General features: G+C 48.3%; 1 protein-coding gene across 2 annotated transcripts in view; it reads right to left on the reverse strand.

Annotated features, from left to right (window-relative positions):
* Positions 1 to 6,598: 6,598 nt before the first annotated feature.
* The window catches only part of FGF18 (fibroblast growth factor 18), a 64,565-nt gene continuing 49,679 nt past the window's right edge, over positions 6,599 to 21,484 (reverse strand). For both annotated transcript variants that reach the window (XM_042880724.1, XM_042880725.1), the window contains one exon: positions 6,599 to 6,915. In XM_042880724.1, coding sequence (XP_042736658.1) covers positions 6,649 to 6,915 — 267 coding nt within the window. In that variant the 3' untranslated portion in view covers positions 6,599 to 6,648. The remainder of the gene's footprint in view (positions 6,916 to 21,484) is intronic.

Raw genomic sequence — 21,484 nt, forward strand, 5'->3', positions numbered from 1 at the left:
TTCCCTCTCCAAAATATCTGACCCCTGAGGAAATGGTATTTTACCTTTCCCAAGCAATTCAGACAGATGGGCGGGACGGAAAGCACTGGTCTGCAGGGATGCAGAACTGGGAGCTGGGTCTCACCACTCTAATGGCTCTAATGGCACTCACCAACATCGCTGCTATCACTGCCCCACAGCTCACCAAAACCTTCTGCCTGAAGCTGCACGCATTATTTGGGGTGCTGTGTTGGGTTTCCAAAGCCACAGTGAGACAACCAGGCTCCATGCCCTGTCAGTGTTCGGGCAAGGAGAGATGCAGATCTGGCTCAGGTGCCTCCCGAGAGCCTCCTCATTGCACACTTTGCTTGAGAAGGAGGCTGAGGATGGCCTCCCTTCTGCTGCTTCCCACCATGGGCAGTGGGCACTACTCCCAGCCCCCAGCTCAAAGCTCCCCTCGCCGTCCCCATGCCCCCAAGCCAGCCTGCAGGCCAAGGGAATCTGGTTCATTAGTTCTTGGCAATGCCACCCCCCACAATGTCATGGCATGCAGAAATCTATGAAAACCAGAGACCCGAGACATGTGTTTTTGTTTGTTTGCATGTGCCAACATTTCCAATGTCTCAAAAATGTGTGCCTGCAAAAGCTGCATGCGTGTTATTCATTTAGGATCATTTTCAGCCCTTATAATAGGAGGCTCATTTTATCCTCTTGAAAGCTCTTGAGCAGCGATGATCACAGCCCCAAAGCCTGCCACTGCTGTAAACAACATTCAGGCTCCACGTAGCTGTCTCTCCTTGGGAAGCAATGCCGTGAAGAAGTGGAAGGGTTTTCACTATTTGCTTGTGTCGGATACACTGATAGATAGGCAGCTAATTCCTTTAGGCTCTTTTGTAAACCCCAGCCAAGATTTGTACATTCTGATTCATGCAAATATGGTCATATGATCAAAGTAACACGTGCTACCTCCCAGAGACTAATGTATCACTGACGTGCCCTGGGCCATGGCCCATCTCACACCATCACTGTGCTCCATGGTTCCTGACACTGCTTCCTCCTGCCTTGCACAAAGCATCTCCCAAGTGGGCCACAGCTGGGCGATGCTCTGAACCAGGAAGCATCACTAACCATCCCAAATCCACTGCCTTCTCCTTTTCTTCACCGTGCATGCCAAGGTGGCTGGTGGCAGATTTCTGCCAGTACTGATGGAGAGATGCAATGAGAACATCCTGAAATGCCTACATTTCTCCATATCCTTTAGCTGGAAAGTCTTGGGGTGAAACTTCCAAATCACAGATTTCTCCCAGCATTCCCACCATGGGCTCAAAACTGCCTGTTTTGATAGCAAATGGCCCTCCCGAGGCCAGGGCTGCTCTAACAGGTGTGAATGCCAGGCAGGGAAGCAGGTCTGGGCTACTGGGGCAGGGAGGGATGCTCAGTGTGCCCACAGCTGCGTGCTGCCCTTCCCCAGCTCCATCCCTCCAACCACACCTAGAGCTCCCACCGCTGTGCTTTGCCGCCCAGGGAAGCCAACACTGATGGCTGCTATGCGGTTACATCTTCTGTTATTCCTGGCCACTACCGTTGTTTTCTTCCAAGCGAAGGTGGTGTTTTCTATCCTTCAGGCCCAAGCAGACCAATTCATCTCTCTTCAGATTGGTTTGATGTGGCTTGGGAAACTCAGCTGCTGCTTTCCCAACCTGCTGTCATCCAGTTCCGCTTCCTGCGGCACGGGGCTCGCAGCACGGGGATGCTCGGTGACATATCTATGTGCTCTGTGACTGCACTGCACTCCTGACTCCTGGGGGTCACCGCAGGGACTGCTCATGGCCCAGAGCTTGTGGGATCAGCTGGGACCATCAGCAGGCTCCAGGAGGGGCTGCAGGTGGCACTACATGGGGCACAGACACGCTGCTGAGCAGTGGGGTGGAGGAACAAACTCAGGAACAGCACTTTAGAGAGGGGGTTTAGACCTACTCAGAGATTTTGAAAACAGTTTCCACTGGAAAATAAGCAGAGAGATTTCTTTAAGCACAAAATACTGCTTTTTTGTTTTCAAAGTGAGGCTTCTCATTTCTCATTTCTCCCTTTCAAATCACCTACATTTAAAAGAAGAAATAAAACGTTGAATAGGTTGAATTAAATGTTTTTGGTAAACCCAAATCTCTCCACCCAGTACTTTGTCTCACTTAAAAAAGAAAAGTTTCAGTTTGACCTGATTTTTCCTCCCTAATTTTTCAGCTCACACCGTTGGAAATAACAGAGTCTATGTAGGTTACATCATTCGCGAAGAATCTCTTCTCATCCGTCTCCAAATGAAAAACAACAAACATTCAAAAAATAATTGAAGTTTTATATATATCCTTTGGCCATTCAGGTGGTATGGCTGGCACGAGAGAGCGGCACTTGAAACAGCTGTTGTGAATCTTAAGTGTAAACTTCCACCCTTTGGCAGGAAATCAGGAAATTCTGCATAGGAATATACCTGCTTTCCCTCGCAGCAGACACAAGTTGCAACGTTTAATGCAGGAGAGGGGATGGGGGTGGGAGGCTTTTTCCCTGGGGTTACCCAGGCTCCGTCCTTCCCTTGGTGCTGAGGGATGGACAAGAGGACCATAGTTTGCTACAACTCTCCTTCCTTCCCAGACAGGTACCTTGGTTGGAGACTAATGGAAGGAAGCACAGCTATAGCCCCCCACACACACATGCACTACTTCCCATCATAGAACCTTATTTCTCAAGGCTGAGTATGGTAACACAACGTGCTTTTGAAGCAAAGCTCACGTATGGTTTGTGTTATCCAAGCCATCTCACCTGCTCGCTCTGGGTCAGAGCTTTGATGGTGGAGGAACCCTCCTTGGGAAGACCAATCACTCAGCCATCTCCCACAGCAAAAGGCTGAGGGCCCAGCTGGAGCCTGTGCAGTCGCAGGGGCACTGAGATGCTCCATAAGCCCAAGCTGGACCACGGGCATCCATGGAGCCATGTGTAGCCCTGCAGCCCATGGTGATAGACTTGTGTAAGTTGGGTGCTTGCTTCACCCAAACTTGACCTCTTCTGAGCTGTGTGCTTGTGAGCTGAGTCAAAGATGACAAAGTCATCTTCTCTGGACTCCCAGAGTTTCCCCTCTCAGACGGCAGACATTTTGGCACACCATAGGCCCAGTTCCACAGTTGGTTCAACTACGGCATTACCAGAACATGCCACAAGCTGATCCCTGCTGTGAGAGCACGACTAACCCAGTCCTACTTCTGCAGCAGCAGCTACAATATGCTGTTATTAAATTCAATTAAGGAGTGTATTTGTTTAAAATGTGCCCACCCAGAGCTCCACACACATTAACACCATCGATTGCTTCGAGCAATCATCTAAGTGTTACACGCCTTGCTATTGAGGTTATTTCCACAATGGTAATTAAATTCTCATTAACAGTTTTCAATTATAAAGTAAATGAAAGGTAATAGCCTACACAGAGAACTGTAGATCATATCCAGGCAGCCTGAAGAATTTCTGAAAGGAGGAAATAAAGGCAGAAAACCTGCTGCTTCTCTACAGCACGGAGGGCAGCAGAGCACTGTTGAGTGGGCTGAAGCCTACTGGTGGCCTCCCACCCCATGGAGTAGACCCAGCCATGGAGCACTGTGACCCAGCCATAGGAACACTACAACCCAACCATAGGAACACCATGATCCAGCCATAGGAGAATCATGACCCAGTCATGGGTACACCATGATGCAGCCATAGAAACACCATGACCCAGCCATTACAACCCAACCATAGGAACACCGTGACCTGGCCATAAGAACACTACAACCCAACCATAGGAACACCATGACCCATAGGAACACCAGCACCAGCACCCGGGTGGCCTCGAGCATTGGCATGTCTGGCTCTTGGCACATGATGGATTTCCCTTATTTCTTCTCATTTCTTGAACATCTCCTTCCCTGAGCACCCCTCTGCCCTTTGTGAAGGCACTCTGAAGGGAGCCTGGTGATGAATTCTTCTCATCTTTTCTGCTGCTTTTGTTGCTGTTGTTTTAATGAAGTGTCAGGAGCAGATGTTCAAACACAAATTCTCAATATGCACCATCCTCAGCCAAAAAATCTCTCAGAAGGCTCCAACCCAGGTGAACACGGCCGTCTCTTCATTGTGCTGATACTTCACAGCCTGAGGAACCCATCTCATTGCTTTCCCCTAAACATTTCTCTGACCCAATGATACGAGTGCCAGAGGCCCTGTTGCTGACTGCTCGACCCCTAGGTCCCATGTGCCAGTCCAAACCCAGTGCACACTGTGGGACTGGGAGCAGATCCCCCCCAGCTCTTGGCCCCACATGGTCCTTCTCCAACATCTAACACCTTCACCCCTCCTGATTTGCCCAGTGGCAAACAAATCCTATAATCCTATCATGCTGACAGTGATCCTGGGTGCCGTGAGCCATGGCTGTATTTCCAGGAGAAAAAAAAAAAGGACACCTGTAAGCCCTTTCTTCCCCTGGAAATCAGCTGGGTTTCTCCTCTCAGAGCTACTCACACAGCAATCTACAGCCGCTCCCAGTCGCCCACCCCCAGCGCTCCTCTGAACTCTCCCCAAATCTCTCCCACATGCATCAATCTGAAGGCAGAACTGAGCTGGCAAAGCCCTCCAGCACCCACCAGCCATATCCACCAGCATGCTGCCATCCTGCGAGGTCCAGCTGCGGGCAGCTCTCATGCAGTCAGAATGGAGATGGGCTGCCCAGCAGCCGCACGTGCTGGCTGCAGGTAAGGCATCACCTGCAGGGCTGCTTGGCTTGCCATCAAGCAGCGTGGAGTGACCCCACTCAGCATTGCTCATTTTTCTCTGAGCTTGCGAGGTTTGGAGATTTGTTTCAGATAAGCATCCTCAAGTTTGCATGCTTATCTGCACCATCACCCAAATGGCTTTGATCTGCAGGGTTTGGCTGCAGCTCTCAAAGTTATCATGAGAAAGCTTGTTCTTGGGAGAGCCGTTCTGATTAACGAGAAAAAGCTTTCTGAGCGTCTCTGAGCATCCCAAGCCCTGGCTGGAATCAGGGAGCACAGCCATGTGCGCATGCAAGAAAGCAAGCGAGCATTTCCTTAATGGTGCTTGGTCGTCCTTTCAGCTACAATTTGAGGTCAACCATTTTGTCCTCCTTCTTTTTGCTGCTCTCCATTTGGTGCTGTCTCACCCGCTCCACCAGGAGGGTCAGCACACGCTGTCTGCAAACACGGATGAGCGCTTTGTGCTTACACATGGCTCCACATCACCCAAATCTCTGCTGAAGTCTCACGAGGAGAATGGGCCGCATTGAGGAGCAGAGCACCCAGAAGTGGGGAGAAACACGTGGGGCAAGGAGGGCAGGGAGTGGTCTGGGGGCTGGTCGGGGTTAGGATGAGTCTAAAAAGTTATAATATTGAATCCTGTCGACTCCATGGAAACCAATAGCACCTCTCCAGAGCTCCAGCAAAGGAAACACAAGCCACGCGTAAGTACGTGTTAATTGAGTCATATGCTAATTTTCCAGTTTACCTTTGCCTTGGCCAAGGCTTTAGGAAATATTTAGTGGGCTGAAAAGTATCAAATTTAAGTCCTGCTCTTGAAATACTCCAGCACGTGTTTCCCCACTCCCGGCCCATCGCCCCACATAAGATTCCTCCCCTATGGGAGCAGTGAGGGAGAAGAAAGAAGACAGTACTGAGGAAAAAGCAGAATTACAGAACCGGCAATGACGTTTATAGTGGGGAAGCCATCCCAAATATATACCTTGCAGCCCTCACATCAAAGGTAAACAGCCATTGAAAAAAAAACTACTCAGCAAGGGGAACGAAGCACGAACAGCAAAAAATATATACATGCGTTTTAAATAATTTTTTTTTTAATTGTTGAGGCAGTAATACTTGGTTCATGGAACTGCAATATACAGAGAGGTGAAATAAATAGCTTATATATATATAATATATATAATATAGCTGGTTTTAAAATATTCCCTTATCATTGGTGTACTAGGTCATTTTGTAGTCACTTGAATGTATTTAGCAGCATTCTCCAGAACTGAGCGTAATGCAGGATCACGGAGCCGTGACACCTTATGTCGTCAGAAAGGTTACAGAAGATCGATGCGTCGAGGACTCCACGCAAACTCAATCACTGCGGCACACACCATCTTGTCTTGGTCCAGCTTGCAGCAGACAATAAATAGATTACTGCAAAACTGGCAAGTTTCAGGGCAGGGTCTCAGTAACTTTGGGAAAGAACTTTGGTTTTCTTTGGCTTTATTTATTTATTTTTAATAATTACTTTTTTGTTGTTGTTTTTTTTTTGTTGTTTTTTTTTTTTTTCCTCTGGGGATATGCTTGAAAAGTTGTCCTTTCCAAAAAGAGAAATAAGCACCTGTGTGTCATCAACAACAAGAAGTCAATTTAAATAGAGCAGTTCATTTCATTTTTCAAGTCACAATAAATCCCTAACAGCTTTTCCCCAGCGTTTGCCATCTAGTCTTTTATTAATTTTTTTTATTTTTATTTTTTTTTTAAACACAATGTACAAAAATAGAGCTTCTTCCTTATTTTTAATGTAAAAATATTCCTCTGGTGCAGTTTTTTTTTTTTTTTGTTTTTTTTTTTTTTTTTGTGGTTTATTATTGTGACACTGTTTCGTCTACTTCTAACTGGGGTTGGTGGGTCGTATTCTCTTAGTCCTCTTGGTGACTGTTGTGTACTTGAAAGGTTTCTGTATCTCCACTTGCCCCTTTGGGTACCTCTTCATAAAATGTACGTCTTGCTGGTTTTCTCGGGTCTTGGGCCCTTTCCGTGGCCTCCCTTTTTTGGTGAATCCAACATACCAGCCTGAATATTTTGCTGACATCAGCGCCGTGTAGTTGTTTTCTAGGACTTTCTCAATGAAGACACACTCCTTGCTGGTGCCATCAGGCTGAAAAAGGAAAAAAAAAGAAAAAAAAAAAGAAAGCAATTGTTAACCAAATGCAAGCTCAGTGACCATAACCCAATCTGGCACAAATAAAGTCATCTGAACCCTGGTTTTGGTTCAAACGTCGCTAACAGGAGCAGTAACAAACCATCAGCTGAAACAGAAATGATTTAGGAAAAACATAACCAACGTCAGTTCACCATCTTTTTGAGCACTCCTATCCAAGGGCAGAGAGATTTTTCACAGACAGCAGCGTGTCCCATCCAGCTCCTTTATCTGCAAGCAACGCAGGACACGTCGCTTTGCGTTTTCCATTAGAAAGGAGGACTAACTGAACTTGTTCCAAGGAAACCTCATGCTTATCAGGAAAAAACAGAACTTCACATAGGCCAAATGACACACTTTCTACTTCTACTGCTTGCTTTTCATATATTTTCAATATTTTCAAAAATGCCTGATGGTACTGGATGCTCCTGCAGCATCCCAGGCATGGCAGCGAGCAGATAAACCATGCCTGGAGCTCCCAGGGCAAGACAGGTGGATGGCTAGGGCCACAGGCACGTGCTGTGCTCCCAACCCCACTTGGACCCTCAGCACCCCATCTGCTTGCTGCTGCAGGCTGGGGTTAGGTGGAAGCCAGCCCTGGCAGTGCAGCAGCATGGAGGGCAGTCGCCATGCCGAGCAGTTCCTCCAGGATGGGTCAGCATCCCACGTGCCTCCCAAGCCAGTACAGCTTGGGGACTAAGTCCACTGCCAAAGGGGATGATGTATAAGATGACGCATATATTTACATATACATACATATATACAGCTCTACTCTTCCGGGATTTGGAAGAGGGTTTCATTTCTGGTAGAGAGGAGGGTATCAGCCTTCCACTATCCATCTCACATCCTTAAATGGCTCGCCTCTTTGCAGAGGAAGCCAGGTTTAGATGTAGACCTGGAGGTCAGACCTCCTGTTCCCTGAGCACCCTGCCTGTCCCACCAGGACTGCTGCTCAGACACAGAGCGGTGCAAGCCACCTCCCCACCACTGCACAGCCAATGTGACAGCACCCAGACTCAAAGCACTCACTGGTCTGAGTCTCCAGCAAGAAGGGTTTGGCTCAGCCAGAGCCAAGCCTGTGTGCTGAGAGAGACCATGCACTGATCTCAGGGTGCTTTCAGGATTCCAAACTCTACAGCACCTGCAGCACTGTGGGGAGTTGCAGTGTCACCCGGTAGCACATTTGAGTCACTCAGCATAGAGGAAATTCTTTTCATCTATAATCACATGTCTGAAAATATATTTTGTCCTTTAACTGTCGATTTAGTGGTGCTGCACTGAGACCATTGAGCAGCACTCGGGTTTGGGCATCAGAAGACAACAAGTAGCTACAGGCTCATCCAGCCCTGGATGCCATCTCAGCCCCGGGTGTTTCACAGGCTCTGGACAGTGACCAACACACTACAGTGTTTCTGACAGGACTTGATCTAACGCTTAGCACAGCCAAAGGAAAGATTTCCAGCATGGCATCAGTCCAATCCAGCTCCCCAGTGAAGTCACATTCGGGTTTTTGAGAGAACTGCAAGCCCATGCTGGCTAACAAACTTTCTCCCTCCTGCACAAACGCAGCAGTATCAGCTCCTTTGGCCATGTCTCCATCACATCTGCGGGGACACCAAGGCAGCGTTGAGCAGCACAGCAGCACAGCTGCAGGTCACTGGGGTGAGGAGCCCACTGGGCTGCAGTGGGGCTGGATGCTGGGGCTGTTCCCAACAGGCGCTGCCACAGCCTGGGGTACGCCAACCCAAGAGCCATTAAAGCACCATCCTGCTGAAGGGGCTTCGTTACCACATGTCGGCCTCATTAAGAGCACACAACAGAGCAGGGCAGTACCAGGCAGAAGGTGTGAGAGAAGGAGCTAGATGGCTTCCTTCTGTGCAAACAGCTGACCTGGGCTGCACACCCCACGGGGCTGAGCTCGGCCATACAACTGGCAAGCTTCACCCGGCGCCAGGCACAAAGGTCCGAATTTTATCATCCACAATGCAAAGCCTGAAAACGCTTTAATGAATGGCAGAGGTGGGCGAAGCGCAGGGTTTCAGGTCCTGGGGGGGTCATTCTCCGAGTCCTGGGTTTGATCAAAGCCACATGAGCGGGGAAGAGGAAATCAGTTGACACCACAGGGTTCCACCGGGTTTCAATGCGAAGCCATAAAACCAGCCCCGGGTTTCTCAGGGCTCAGCCCACTACAGACCTTTCACCAATGAATGGAGAACTTTTAAACAATACCGTGGCTGGCTTTCAAATCCACCCAAGCCCAGGTGCTGATGAAGCGACCAAATCTGTACTGCAGGGCAGCAGGTAATTGGAGCGGCCGTTTCCCCGCGCTCACAGAAAGGCCCTGGCGTTGAGCCCTGACCTTGTTGCTAGGAGAACTGCGGCGTTTTCGTGCAATTTGGGAGGTTTCCGCTTGCACTGCAATGTCAGTTTCTCATGGAAAACGAAGACTGGAATTAAAAGAAAATGTGTGTGTAGGAGGGGGAAGTTATTCTATTCATAACAAAAAAGTATTTACTTATACCTTCAAATTTGCCAGCAGTGCCTAAGACAGAGACGGGAGGTGTAGGAATAACAAGGTGCAACTCGAGGCCAACCTCAGGGCTAATTTGAAGTAAACAAAGTGCATGAGATAAAATAATTTCGTTTTGGAAGAGGAAGAGCTAAATGATTCGATAACATGAAATTACAGCAACATTTACAAGTACTTCAAGATAAATGAGGATAAGGAGCTCGCTCTTCCCCAAACAGAGCATTCCTGTACGTGCTACGGCATGCCTGAGACAGACAAATGATATTCAGATACTTACAAGACGATTTTACAGCATCTGTTATAATACTCCCCAACAGCACATAAATCACTCACACACGTTACCTACACCATGGAGAGCTGGACCCACAATTGGGGCAAGAAACAATTTACAAGGGCTCTCAGTATTTCTTGTCACCTTGTTTTCCTCAGGTGCCTGTCACTTCACCACGTCCCTGCTCAAACAGCAGCACGACGCTCACTCTCTGGGTCTGTCTCCCTACCTCCTCTGTTCTTCACTGCAGAGATGGACGGAAAAGGGAGATGGCTTTTGCCGAGCACCAGGGGCTTTCAGGTGAAGATACCAGGTAAAAAGCAGACTGCCTGCCCTTCTCTGGAGCACTGATGACACATCTGCCACCAATACGGGGTTGCATCCACCCCTGCGATGTCATCAGGGAGATGCTGCCAGGTGCATCTCATGCATACTCAGCAGTCAGGATGCACCTCACAGAGCAATCAGCCTTCAAAACTCAGAACTTTCTGCTTCATTAAGATAAACAGGAGAGAGCCGGGCAGGAGCTGCTGAGTGCTGCGGGAGGGCTCACAGCCCTACTGCCCTGGCAGCCCCAGGGAGCACAGCTAGCACAAGGGATGCACACAAGGAAAACGCAGGGAGAGGAAGCCCATCTGCAAAGCTCTGGCTGGGACCCTGCCCTGGGAGGACACAGACCTCAGCAGCACCAGGGATGCCTCTGTCCTGCAGCCCACAGGCACGGGACTGGGGCTGAGGAAAGCAGATGCAGGCTGAGCTGATCCAGCACGTCCTGGGAGTGTCAGCTTTTGGTGGCACAAATAAAAGCTTTGCCTTCACAAGGAGCACATCCACAGTCACCAAACACCTCCCAGCCAACAGCAGTGTGTGCTCAGCAGTGGGAGCTCAGCGCTCTGTCCCATCCACCTTTGCAGCTGGAGGGAGCTGAGGCTGCCGGCAATTAGGCAAGTAAATTAAGTTTTAAAGAGAAAAGCCCAATACTGCATAACAGCTTATGATGTTTTCCTTCTTTTGGCTCTGAAAGCCGAGTGGCGTGCAGCAGCCCTTCCCTGCTCTCAGCCAGCAGGTCTGCCTGCTGCCCACTGCCTCCAGGAGCTGGCCACGACCACGGAGTGCAGCAGGAAGGGCTGTGGGACAGAATCTCAGTCTGGCACCAAAACCCACAGTCAGCGCCGGAAAGAGAAGAGAAATGGCTTTCCTGAGACCTCAGCTGTTGCCAGAGAAACCATCCAGAGCTTTTCTTTTTTGTTTTAAATTCATCCCTCATAGCTGTTAGATATGGCAGCTGTTAGCCAGCCTTGTGATAAACCTATAAAATACCCAACCTGAAATCCACCTTCTGCAGACAGCTCTCAAGCATCACCCAGGCCTGCAAAGAAGTGAGCGGAAGGGCAGCAAGGCAGGCAGGACAGCAGAGGCTTCAGCAGAGCACGGCGGTGACGGACTGCTGCGAGCTTGGGGTGTATGGGGGCATCGCCAGCACCAAAGCAGAAAGCTGCAACTGTAATTCCTGTACCACACAGAGGCTGAGCAGCAGCAGTCACCCCAGAGCCAGGAAGGGACATCTCTGCCATGGAACTGCTCACGAAGCCTGGACTTGCAGCCCATGGGAAATGGAAGGCAGCAGAGCTTGGGGAGGTGCCTTCGAGCCAGGGTCTCTCCAAGTACCACAAACATACTGAGGAGCACTGGATTGTTTGTGCAGAGCATTTGGCGACGGTCTCTCCAGTATTAAACACGAAATGCCGAACTGACACTAAAGCAGAATTAAGTGCCAAAGCATTTGCTGCTTCTGCAATTACACTCCGGCACGCTTTGGTGCTCCTCCCCGCTTTCCTTTTTATGACCCAACTTGGCCTTATTGTAGTTTTGCTTTCTTGTTTTAAGTTCTCCAAATGGAAAGGATCAAAGGGCCCTTTGTTGTTGTGGCACCGCTGCCACTAACAGCTTGCTGCTGGGGGGACCTCGTGGCAGCTCTGCCACCAGCCCCAGCCAAAGCACTAGCAGGTGCACAGCCGCCTCCTCCTCCTCCGCATTAGCCCACAGCACTAAGCCACCTGAGCAGCTTTTTATGGGAAAGGGAGGCCGGCGCAGGTTTTCTCATTTATGCTTCACAAATCTTGCTCAGTGGGCACCAGCAAATCCAAACTTCCTCGGCTTTTAGAGCAACAATAAGCTCGCACAACTGGCGTGGATAACAACGCTGCACGGGGAGAGATGCCTCCACAGCTGAAAGGTTTCTCTGTTTGCAAAGATCAGGGCACAAATTAAGCCCCGCCAGTAATGCTGTGTTAAGCTGCTGTTAGCTAAGCTTATGTTCAAGCACTTCCCCTCCCCTCTAAGCCAACCCTGACATCAGGAGCTCTTGGATAAGGCTGCGGTGACCAAATGCACGGTGATGGGCGGTTAGGAACAAACAACAAACTGTGTGGAGCAACTCTGGTACGGCCCAGGAGCGCCTGCTGGGCAAGACTCAGCCTTACAATTGAGATCGAGATAACCCCCCTGCCTAAGGTTTCCAAATGGCATATGCACCCAGCATTCTGCCAGGAAAAACCCTGAAAAAGGGCCCTTTCTGCATTCCTCCCTCCTCCTCCTCTGCACACAGCCAGGCACTTCCCAAGCGCCATGCTGGGTTCTCACACCACCCCCAGGTGAGAGGTGCCCCCGTGGAGCACAACAATTATTTCAAAGGACTGCTGAGAATTTCCCTCTAATGCTGGCACTGTTATATTCACACACTGCACTCTACAGAAGAAATCCTGCCCTTTGTTTTCTACATTTCAGAGTGCTGACAGCATGCAATGCTTAAGTTTCCAGGAGATGTGTGGCTCTGCAGTCCCTAGGAGCCACAAAGAGCCATCCCCAGGTGAGGACCAAAGGCACCCAGCATCCCCGATACCCCCATAAGACACCAGAGCTGTGCACACAGCAGGAACATGGCAGCGTGTGATCTCAGGAAGCACGTTACTTCGGTGCTTTTGCACCAGCCCAGCTCCACTCAGAGCCTCCAGACTCACTTGGCGTGAATTGGAAAAGCCCGAGTGGAGGAAGGTAAGGCAGGGCCATGCTGAAATAGCAGTTTTTAGCACTCCTACCTCTCTATGTCCACACCCACCTCTCTATGTCTACACACATCTTCTAAAGGTAGGTCAGGGAGTGGGACAAGCGAGGCAGGTGCAGCAGCAGGCATACATGGCTCCATCAGTGCTGCAGGGGAAACCAGCCCTCGCAGCACAGCCAATCTGAGTGCTGAGGCCACTGAAAGCCAGGCCCAGCCACGCTCATGCACTTTATAGGCATTATCAGGACAGATCTGTCATATGCATCCTGATGCTCAGCACCCAGGATTTATGGCCAGGCCTGCTGACCACAAAGACACCTCTTGACCCAAATGCACATTCTTGCTCCCAGCCCAGGCTGTAAATCAGGGAAGCTGCATCTATAACTGCCAAGAGTTACTCAGCCTCATGTACGCTTCCTCCAGCTCTCTGCCCTCTGAACCTGCCCAATTCTCCAAGGAAAATACTTAGGAGCCATGATGGGCAGTTCAATAAAAGTGTCTGCCAGAGCAGCAGAGAGGTTAATTATGTACACAGGACATCTAAGTGCATTCAGAAAGCAGGGAAAGTGATGCAAAATCTATGCAGTGGGGATTCTTCAAAGAGAAGGTACTTCTGCCTTCAGAAGCTAGAAGAGCCCATTACACCAGTATTGCCCATTTTTGCACGTACCTGTCTATAGGCACCAGGCATTCCAGAAAACATGCAAACATGGGCACAGTCATGCACTTGTGGGGTGGGAGCTGCAGGCTTTGCAGGGGTGAACCAAGCAACACCGTGGCTGTATTGGGACATGCCTCCCAACCTGCTGCAAATATATCAGCAAATACACTGCTATCAGCACAGCAGGAAGGCACGTATTCATGATTGGAGCAAATTGGGATGGCTTCATCTGGAAAGACGCACATTCGGTTAATAGAAATTCCTAACTGCATCTCAGAGAACTACGTGTACTTACTAGTCACAGTGAGAGACATTGATCACTTTTTAAATGAACTTTATGAAAATTTAAGAGAAAATCATTTAAGTCAGTACTTTAGGAAACAACTGCTGCAGGAGACCTGAAACCATGGGCACAATTCAGACATGACATCTGAGCAGACACCGTTCCCTACACCTAGCTGATCCAGCTCAATTTCTGCTTCTCGTTGCTAACTGAAGGACAGCCTGGGAAGGTATTGCTACCCATCCCTACAAAGATTTGTTTGGTTAGATACACTGCTGGGCTTTGCTCTGCTTTCGCAGCCTCGGCAGTCATTTTCAGTCTCCACAGAGACCCCATTTTCAGTCTCCACTGAGATTTAGTTCTGAGCTTACAAAAGGTATCTAAAAACAGCAGTGTATTTTGTGTAGGCTTACATTCATTAGGTGGGGACCCATGACACTACAGAAAAACTTTTAAACACTTTAAAACAGTGTCTAAACAATAACTGGAGCAAGAACACGGGACCAGAACATTGCTGACCTTGTAGCAAATCTGGTAGATCCTACATTTATATTTATTAAACAAACATATGCATTGACTCTTTAAGTTATCATTTCACACAAGCAGTCTCCATCAGCTGACATTCTGGTAGTGACATCAATTTCCCCAAGGCAAGCTTAAATCAGTGGAGTTTAGGACCAAGGATGGTCATTGATTATCTGCAGGATGGTGTTAGTTCTCTCCACATCAACTTATATAACTGAGAAAAAAGAGAAGCCCAGGATCAAATCAAGTGCTACCCATAAATCATCGAGAATTGCTCCAGCCTGCAAATGACACGTCTCCTTTTGTAAACAACGAATGCAGGGCTTTAAAGGCTTGTCCTTCTTTAGGAAAACATAATCCCTTTCTATAAGTAATAACACTTTTCTGTAAGCAAATAAATTCAATTTGATGCAAGCATCTGCACCAGACGCACGCAGCATGCCCTCTCCACCCAAAGAGGGTGAATGAGGCAAGAGCGGGGCTCAGGGATGATCATCCCCTCTCAATAATTGTAATTAATGTTCAACCCTAGGGAACTGCAATACTCCAATGTGACACACAGCTGCAATCATCGAGAAACTCAAGGGACAGGATGTTAGCAGCTTTATGGTGACACTTGCTCCTTGAACACAAAAAGGATTAAATTAAATTATCACGCAGCTTTCAAGAAGATGGCATTTCTTCCCTGGGAGGAGATATACAGCTTTCAGCCACAGGATAAGAAGAAGCTTCAGAAGCCAAGCTTACAAGCCTGCTCTGCAGTGCAAACCCTGACTTTGCAAAGCTCCATTCTCGGAAAGAGAACTGATGGCCCTTAAGAACATACAAAGGAAAACTGAGGTTTGCTAAAAAGGAATAACAAAAACTCTGGAAACTTATTACATGTCTCTCAGGTGACCAGACACACAAATGGGATTCCTTAGCACAAAACCAGTGTCACGAAAAAACATATTTTTCAAACAAAAAGAAGAGTGGCTGCCAAAAGGGACCCAACCTTTTGCTTTGTTTTTGAACAAATTTAATTATTTAAAGCAGTTGGCTGTACTGAGAAGGCTCAGTTAACCAGAGATATAGACACATGCTGGAAGGTGACTCCCAGGGCCCTTGACCACATGGCCTGACCTGTGCAGTGATGAACTGAACACCAGCCCCATCCCGGACGTCCCAATGCCACCCAGGGCAGCTCTGCTTCCAGGATACAGCAAATGTCACGGTGCTCCTCTAACCCAGTTTGGCTGAAGCTAAACCTCCTGTTCTTGACTAGCCTGGGAGGATTGGCATCCAGCAGAGGTGCGTAGAGAATGCACTACCTGAAGGTAACACAGAAGGACGTAGCACAGACCTTAAATATTCACATTACTCTTTCAAGATGCTAGATACACAACCAAAAAATACAAATGCGCTGCCTGATAAAGCAGCTAAGCTTGAATCCAATCCCAGCAGCATTGTGAATGTTTAAATGTACTTCATAATCTCACAGATTTTGTAATCTGTGACCTAAATCTACCAGACCATGCAGGTAAAAACGTATATTCAGCACCCAGAGCTTCAAAATCTCTGATGACCAGGCAGCAAAGGGAAGACACAAAGCTCCCTCCATGCAGTGCTATGGACACGAAAGCCTCCTGGCTCAAACAGCCTTTAGAGCATAAGCATCCAAGCATACATGTACAAACACAGCTCCAGGCCAGACTGTTAACAATTGGTGCAGCTTTTCACCATTCACGAAATAAAAGAGTCTTCTCCATATGAGCAAGCTTCTACCATCTTCTCAACCTCTGGTGGACTGTGTGAGCTCCAACAACTCCAGAATCTCCCATCTGTCCCATCCTCCCTGCACGCTGTCCCACCTCCCCAACCTCCACGGCTGTTCAATATTCATCAGCATCCATAAAAGCTCTCTCCCTCTTCTGAATACACGGAGCTTCAAAATGACCTCTGCTCTCCCACAAAACCAACATCTGCCGCTTGCTGTCCCACAACGTCCCAGAACATCTAAACTCCTTCCACAAAATTCATTCCCCACATTCACATCATTTTCCCCCCTCTTTTCCACCTCCAGAGAAACTTTTAAGTAGTGTGCTGCTGTAAACAAACTGCCAAAAGCACAGACCCAGGACAAGGCCCATTGCTAACAGCAAACAGAAATGCTGCGAAGGTCCAGGTACAAACCCCGACCTCTTTGAAGGAACCACTGAGCATCTACATCCATTTGCTTTTGTGCCAAGGCAGCCTCAGCGCAATAAACACTGGAAAGTAGTTTCGCTGGGCTCAACCATAAATGGCTTTTGGGAATCATTACACGGCTGTGCCATTCTCAGCAGGGATTCCTGGAAATGCCAGGTAGCACTCAGCATCAGTTGGCTGCCCCAAGCCATGCTGCTCCAGGACAAGAGTTGTCCCAATGTGGTTCCTGTGTGCCAGGTATGCAAACACAACGTACCCATGCCAACCCTCCTACAGACAGGAGGAATCTTCACAGCCTATTAGGGAAGGTGCATGATGGGGTCTGGCCAGGCTTTTTACACATTAAACCTACACAAATAACACAACAGAACAATCATTGTGTGTCCACACAGCCTGAAATTGTATAACAACATCCCTGCCATGATGACTACGAACCCCTTTATGCAAGGCACTTCTGCCCGGCACCGCAGAGATGTGAAATTACAAGTGAGTTACCAGATGCAAATACCATCAGCACACACAGAAGTTTGGATGCAATGCTTCTACTTGCCCAGCAATGGAAAGCGGCTGAGAAAGGCTGCAGTATTACCAAAAGCCTCATGACATTTGGGGGCTGAGAACAGAAGAGGGTGATTTCAGCTTCCACTTCTGCTTTTAATTTTACAAGAATGTCAGCTTTTAAGTTTTCAGTACTAAAAATCAAGATTTTTTCCATTGGTTGCAGAAAAAAAAAAAAGTCTGATTAGGCGAATGCAGAAGACTAATCACTCACCCAGCTGAAAGAAAACTGGCTTTGTCATCTCATCAGTTTTAGGCCTTTGTAGTCCTGGAGTGTTGAGTTGAGGTTTTGGGGCACTTGAGGTTGCTTTCAGGTCAGGTCCATATTCTGAGTTGTTGGAGGTTGTTTGGTTCCAGGTTCCATTGGGGTGTTTATTTAGATGACTAAAACTAAAACAAACTGAAAGGGCAGCACAAGCCTGGGAACAGTTCATTTTTAAAAAGGACTGATTCCACCCTACGTGGAGAACCAGACTGCAGTCCAAAATGAGATCGGAGTGAGATCCAGCAAAAGACATGTCAAGTTTGGTTCTCAAGTGAGAGGCCAAGTCAGGATAGTTTATGACTGAACATGTCACAAAGAGATTCACAAAACACGTGCTGTTAAACTCAACACCCTTCTGTTTCTGGTTTTGTTTTTGATGCAAGTTCAGCATTTGGTCCCAGAAATCGTTAGGTTTTACAAGCCCTTCTGTCAAGCAACCTGAATGCTGTGCAACTCCGTGAAAAATCCTGGATAAGCATCAAAACTGTGCAAAACTCATAGTGCTGCCCCAAGTCCAAAATGCAGGGTTTGGACGTGCACACCGAGGAGTGCAAACACCTCATCTACTGCATTAGACTTCCAAACAAAAGCCCCTGCCTATAGGAAGACTAAAAGCAGGTGGCTGGATGCCCCACAGCTCCAGCTTTGCAGTGCTCAGGGCTATTGGGACAGCACTGGGAGAGCCAGAGCCCAGCCCTATGCAGAGCATCCTCAGGCAAGGCACCAAGCAGGCTCTGCTCCCTTCCTTGTTCCCAGGCTGTGCAGATCCTGGCTTTACAGAAATGCCCGGTTCCAAAATGAAGGATGTTGATCCAGACACACTAATCCACCCAGTATCCCCACCCAGGTAAGACTCCTGTCCTGGCTCCCAGTGAGCCACCCCAAGCTCCTGTAAGACAACGCTCCTTTTCCTATAGGGTTGGGGTATTACAAAGGGCCAAGTCTGCATGATAGGCCCTAACAAGCGCCTTCACTCTTTGATGCTGTCACAGCTTTTTTAGCCAACTTTCTTGACTAAACACACACATGCTTCAAGAAAACCCCTATTTTAAAGCTGCAATGTAAACAACCCCAAATCATTACTATCCCCTAAAGGCTACTGCTGGCAGGAATCAGTGATAAAGCTCTGCCAGAGCAGTCTGGCATCTAGCAACAATTTGTTTGTTGTCCTGCAAAAATAGAGAGTCTTGCCATATGGTATAAGCAACTTTCTGGTAATGTTAAGAAATACATTGGCTTGGAAAGCAGTTGTCACACCAGAGAAGATCTTATACTTCTGATACAGCTTATGGTGGGAGCAGCATCGGTGCAGCCAGCAGAGCTGCATCACCTCCAGCTCCTGGCACAGCCACATCACCTGGCACTGCTTTCTTTAAGGCTGAGAGGAGCTGGACAGGGCTTTGAGGGAAGAAGCTCAGCAGTGATCCTCTGTGTTCTGTGAATGCCAGGAGGGTTTCAGGGCTACGGGCACAGCAACAGCAGGCTTGTCCCCAAAAGCACCCGAGTTAGCTGTCTGCAAGCTGAAGCAGTGCTCCAGTCCCCCTGAGCAGCCAGGGGGTTCGTGCCTTTCCATGAACAGGTCTTTCCCACTGATCACATTAAACAGAGGGAAAGCAGAAACAAAACCAAACTCATTAAATTGCTCTTTCCAAAGCAATGTGTTTGTATTTATAACGATTTTCTGAGAATGTTGGTATATGGGGTCACTGAAGATTTTTAAAGAAAACCCAAACAGAGATGGTGCATGTCAGCATGCGGTTTGAGTGGGAAACTGCCCATGTTATAGTATCCCATAAACTCTGGCTTGAATTCTTTGCAGGCACTGAAGTGGTATAAATGAGGAGAGGCTTCTGGGGACACGAGTCCACGGTTCTCACCTTCTGCAGAACTCTAAATGTCTTCTCCCTATGGTCATAAAACGGAACCAGAACCTGGAGCCAGAACCACTCCTCACACAGGCAGTAGCCCCACTGCTCTGAATGCCAAGGCTTTGTGGAGGGCAGTGGGAAGAGCCAAGCCTGAGCACAGAGCTAAGGATCCAAACAAGCAGGATTCCTGCTCCCATCTGGCTTCAAATCTGGCACGCAAAGCGCTTTTCTATCTGAATGTTGGGTTGAGGAAACCACCAACCAGAAAGACTCGGTCACTGCAGTCATCTAGGAAAAAAAGCAGTGGGTTTTCTCATGCTTTTCACAACTGCCCTCCACTTTCCCTTCATCAGAATAAACTGGCAGGGAAGGATATTTGTGAAAGCCCCTCTTTTGTTAATCCCTGGGCCTATTTCTGGCACTTTTTCCATAACCACATCCTGCCCCAAAAGAAGGACTTGCAGTGGCTGGATGACGGCTGTGTGGCGTGGAAGGGCAGCAGCCAGCTGACAAGTGAGCGTGCTGCCCCTATGGCTCTGCACTCAGGGCCCGTCCCCCCCTGAGCTCCAGCACCCACCACCTGCTTCTCCTTCCTGGGAGAGTTCACCAAGCAGCTCAAAGCACCGAGACACGGAGCTGTTCTCAGAACGTAACCAGCAAAGAGCAAGGAACAATATTGCTGTTGGATCTGGAAAAGACAGAGCCCGGCTAAGGTAAACCATGGAAGAACATCAGTGGGACTGCTTGGAGCATCTTCTGAAGAAATTTCTGGATCAAATCTAAGACATGCTTAGCTCTTTCCCCATTCTTCTCAAATCTTTTGGATTCCTTCCAGTCATTACCTTCACCATTTCTACGCACTGCTCTGACAAACACGGCTCCCTTACCACGTTCTGCCTCTCTTCCTGCATTCCTGCCCTGCAGCAAGCCGAGGTTCATCCTCCCCCAGCCTTGGTCACCAGAAAACCAGGCCTATTTCCTTCCCTTCCCTTATAATTGAGAGAGCAATGCCCATGCAGACCGCAGAGTGTGATTCCACACTGAGAGAACCAGGAGAAATTCCCTGCCAGCTCTCCCTATGGGATCAGAAGGTACCTGAAGTACATTTGGGCCATCTGGGGCTACATTCTCAGATATACTTCAGAGTAAGCACTGTCACACGGTACTGACTCCTGCAGTAACTCAGGATCTGCTCTGCCATCTTCCAGAAGTCCGTGCGTTACAAGAGGAAATCAGGGCAGCAGCTAAAGGAAGGGGCAGGGCTTTGGTAACCTTGCACCTGTGCCGACGGATGCACTTTGAGCTTCAAACAGACCCCTGACCTTTCAAACACTCTTTGATGAGAGGACTGGGAAGGAGCAGGGAAAGGAAATCTCTGCAAAGACGTGCAATTCTAGATAGCACCAATCTGCTCTAAGGGCAGCACAGCTAAAGCAGTTAGAGGTGGCCAAGCTAATTAAAGGCCACCTGCTCACATCCTGGTCTGCTAATTCTTGCTTTAAAAGACTTAGCTCTGAAAAGCATCCAGTCCCCACCTTAATGACACTATTATCTTTAATGCATGAGGTAACAGAAGCTGGGACAGGAAGAAAAAACAGAGAAGGGCTCACCAAGAGAATGACAGCTAGAAACTCTGAGATCCTCCACAAAGGCCATTAACTCTCCTACACTGAATTATCACAAATCTTGAGTTCCTCTACCAAGTGAAAAGTCACTTTATGACTTTTGCTACAGACTCATACGTGCAAAAGCAGCTAATATTTCTACATGTGCTAAAATAGAGACACCGAATACCCACAGGTAAAAAAAAAAACAAAAACAAAAACAGTCATAAATTAAAAGAATCTTTCTCAGCCCTTTATAACACCAAGAATCAACTGAGAAACACAATGCAATTTGTCCTCCCCTGGAGCAGGTCACCTTTAACAGACAAGTCACTCCCTGCACACCCCTGCCCCACTCCAGGTTTCACAGTGTGTAGGAACACCAGCAGCCTCACGCATCGCATGCCATGACAATAAATACCATTCAAAGCCTGCCCTCATCACCTCCAAGCCCTCTGGCCAACAGTGGCTGTGAACACACATGTGGTAACAAATGAGCAAGACGACACGTTTGTGGCTCTTGAGAAAACTCCATCAGATGGCCTCCCACTCAGAGAAGCTGGCATGGGTGCCCATAAGTAAATAAAAAAGCCAAAGGTTGCACTTCTAAATCTGATGGATGAATCTGTTTGCCCGCAATGCGATCAGGTGGGGAGCGAGCCTGGCTCACATTTGTCACAAGTTCCATCTGAGAACAACAACAACCTGCTC

The sequence above is a fragment of the Lagopus leucura genome, unplaced genomic scaffold (genome assembly GCF_019238085.1).
Source record: "Lagopus leucura isolate 7727_CA_CO unplaced genomic scaffold, USGS_WTPT01 Super-Scaffold_100027, whole genome shotgun sequence".
Taxonomy (NCBI): domain Eukaryota; kingdom Metazoa; phylum Chordata; class Aves; order Galliformes; family Phasianidae; genus Lagopus; species Lagopus leucura.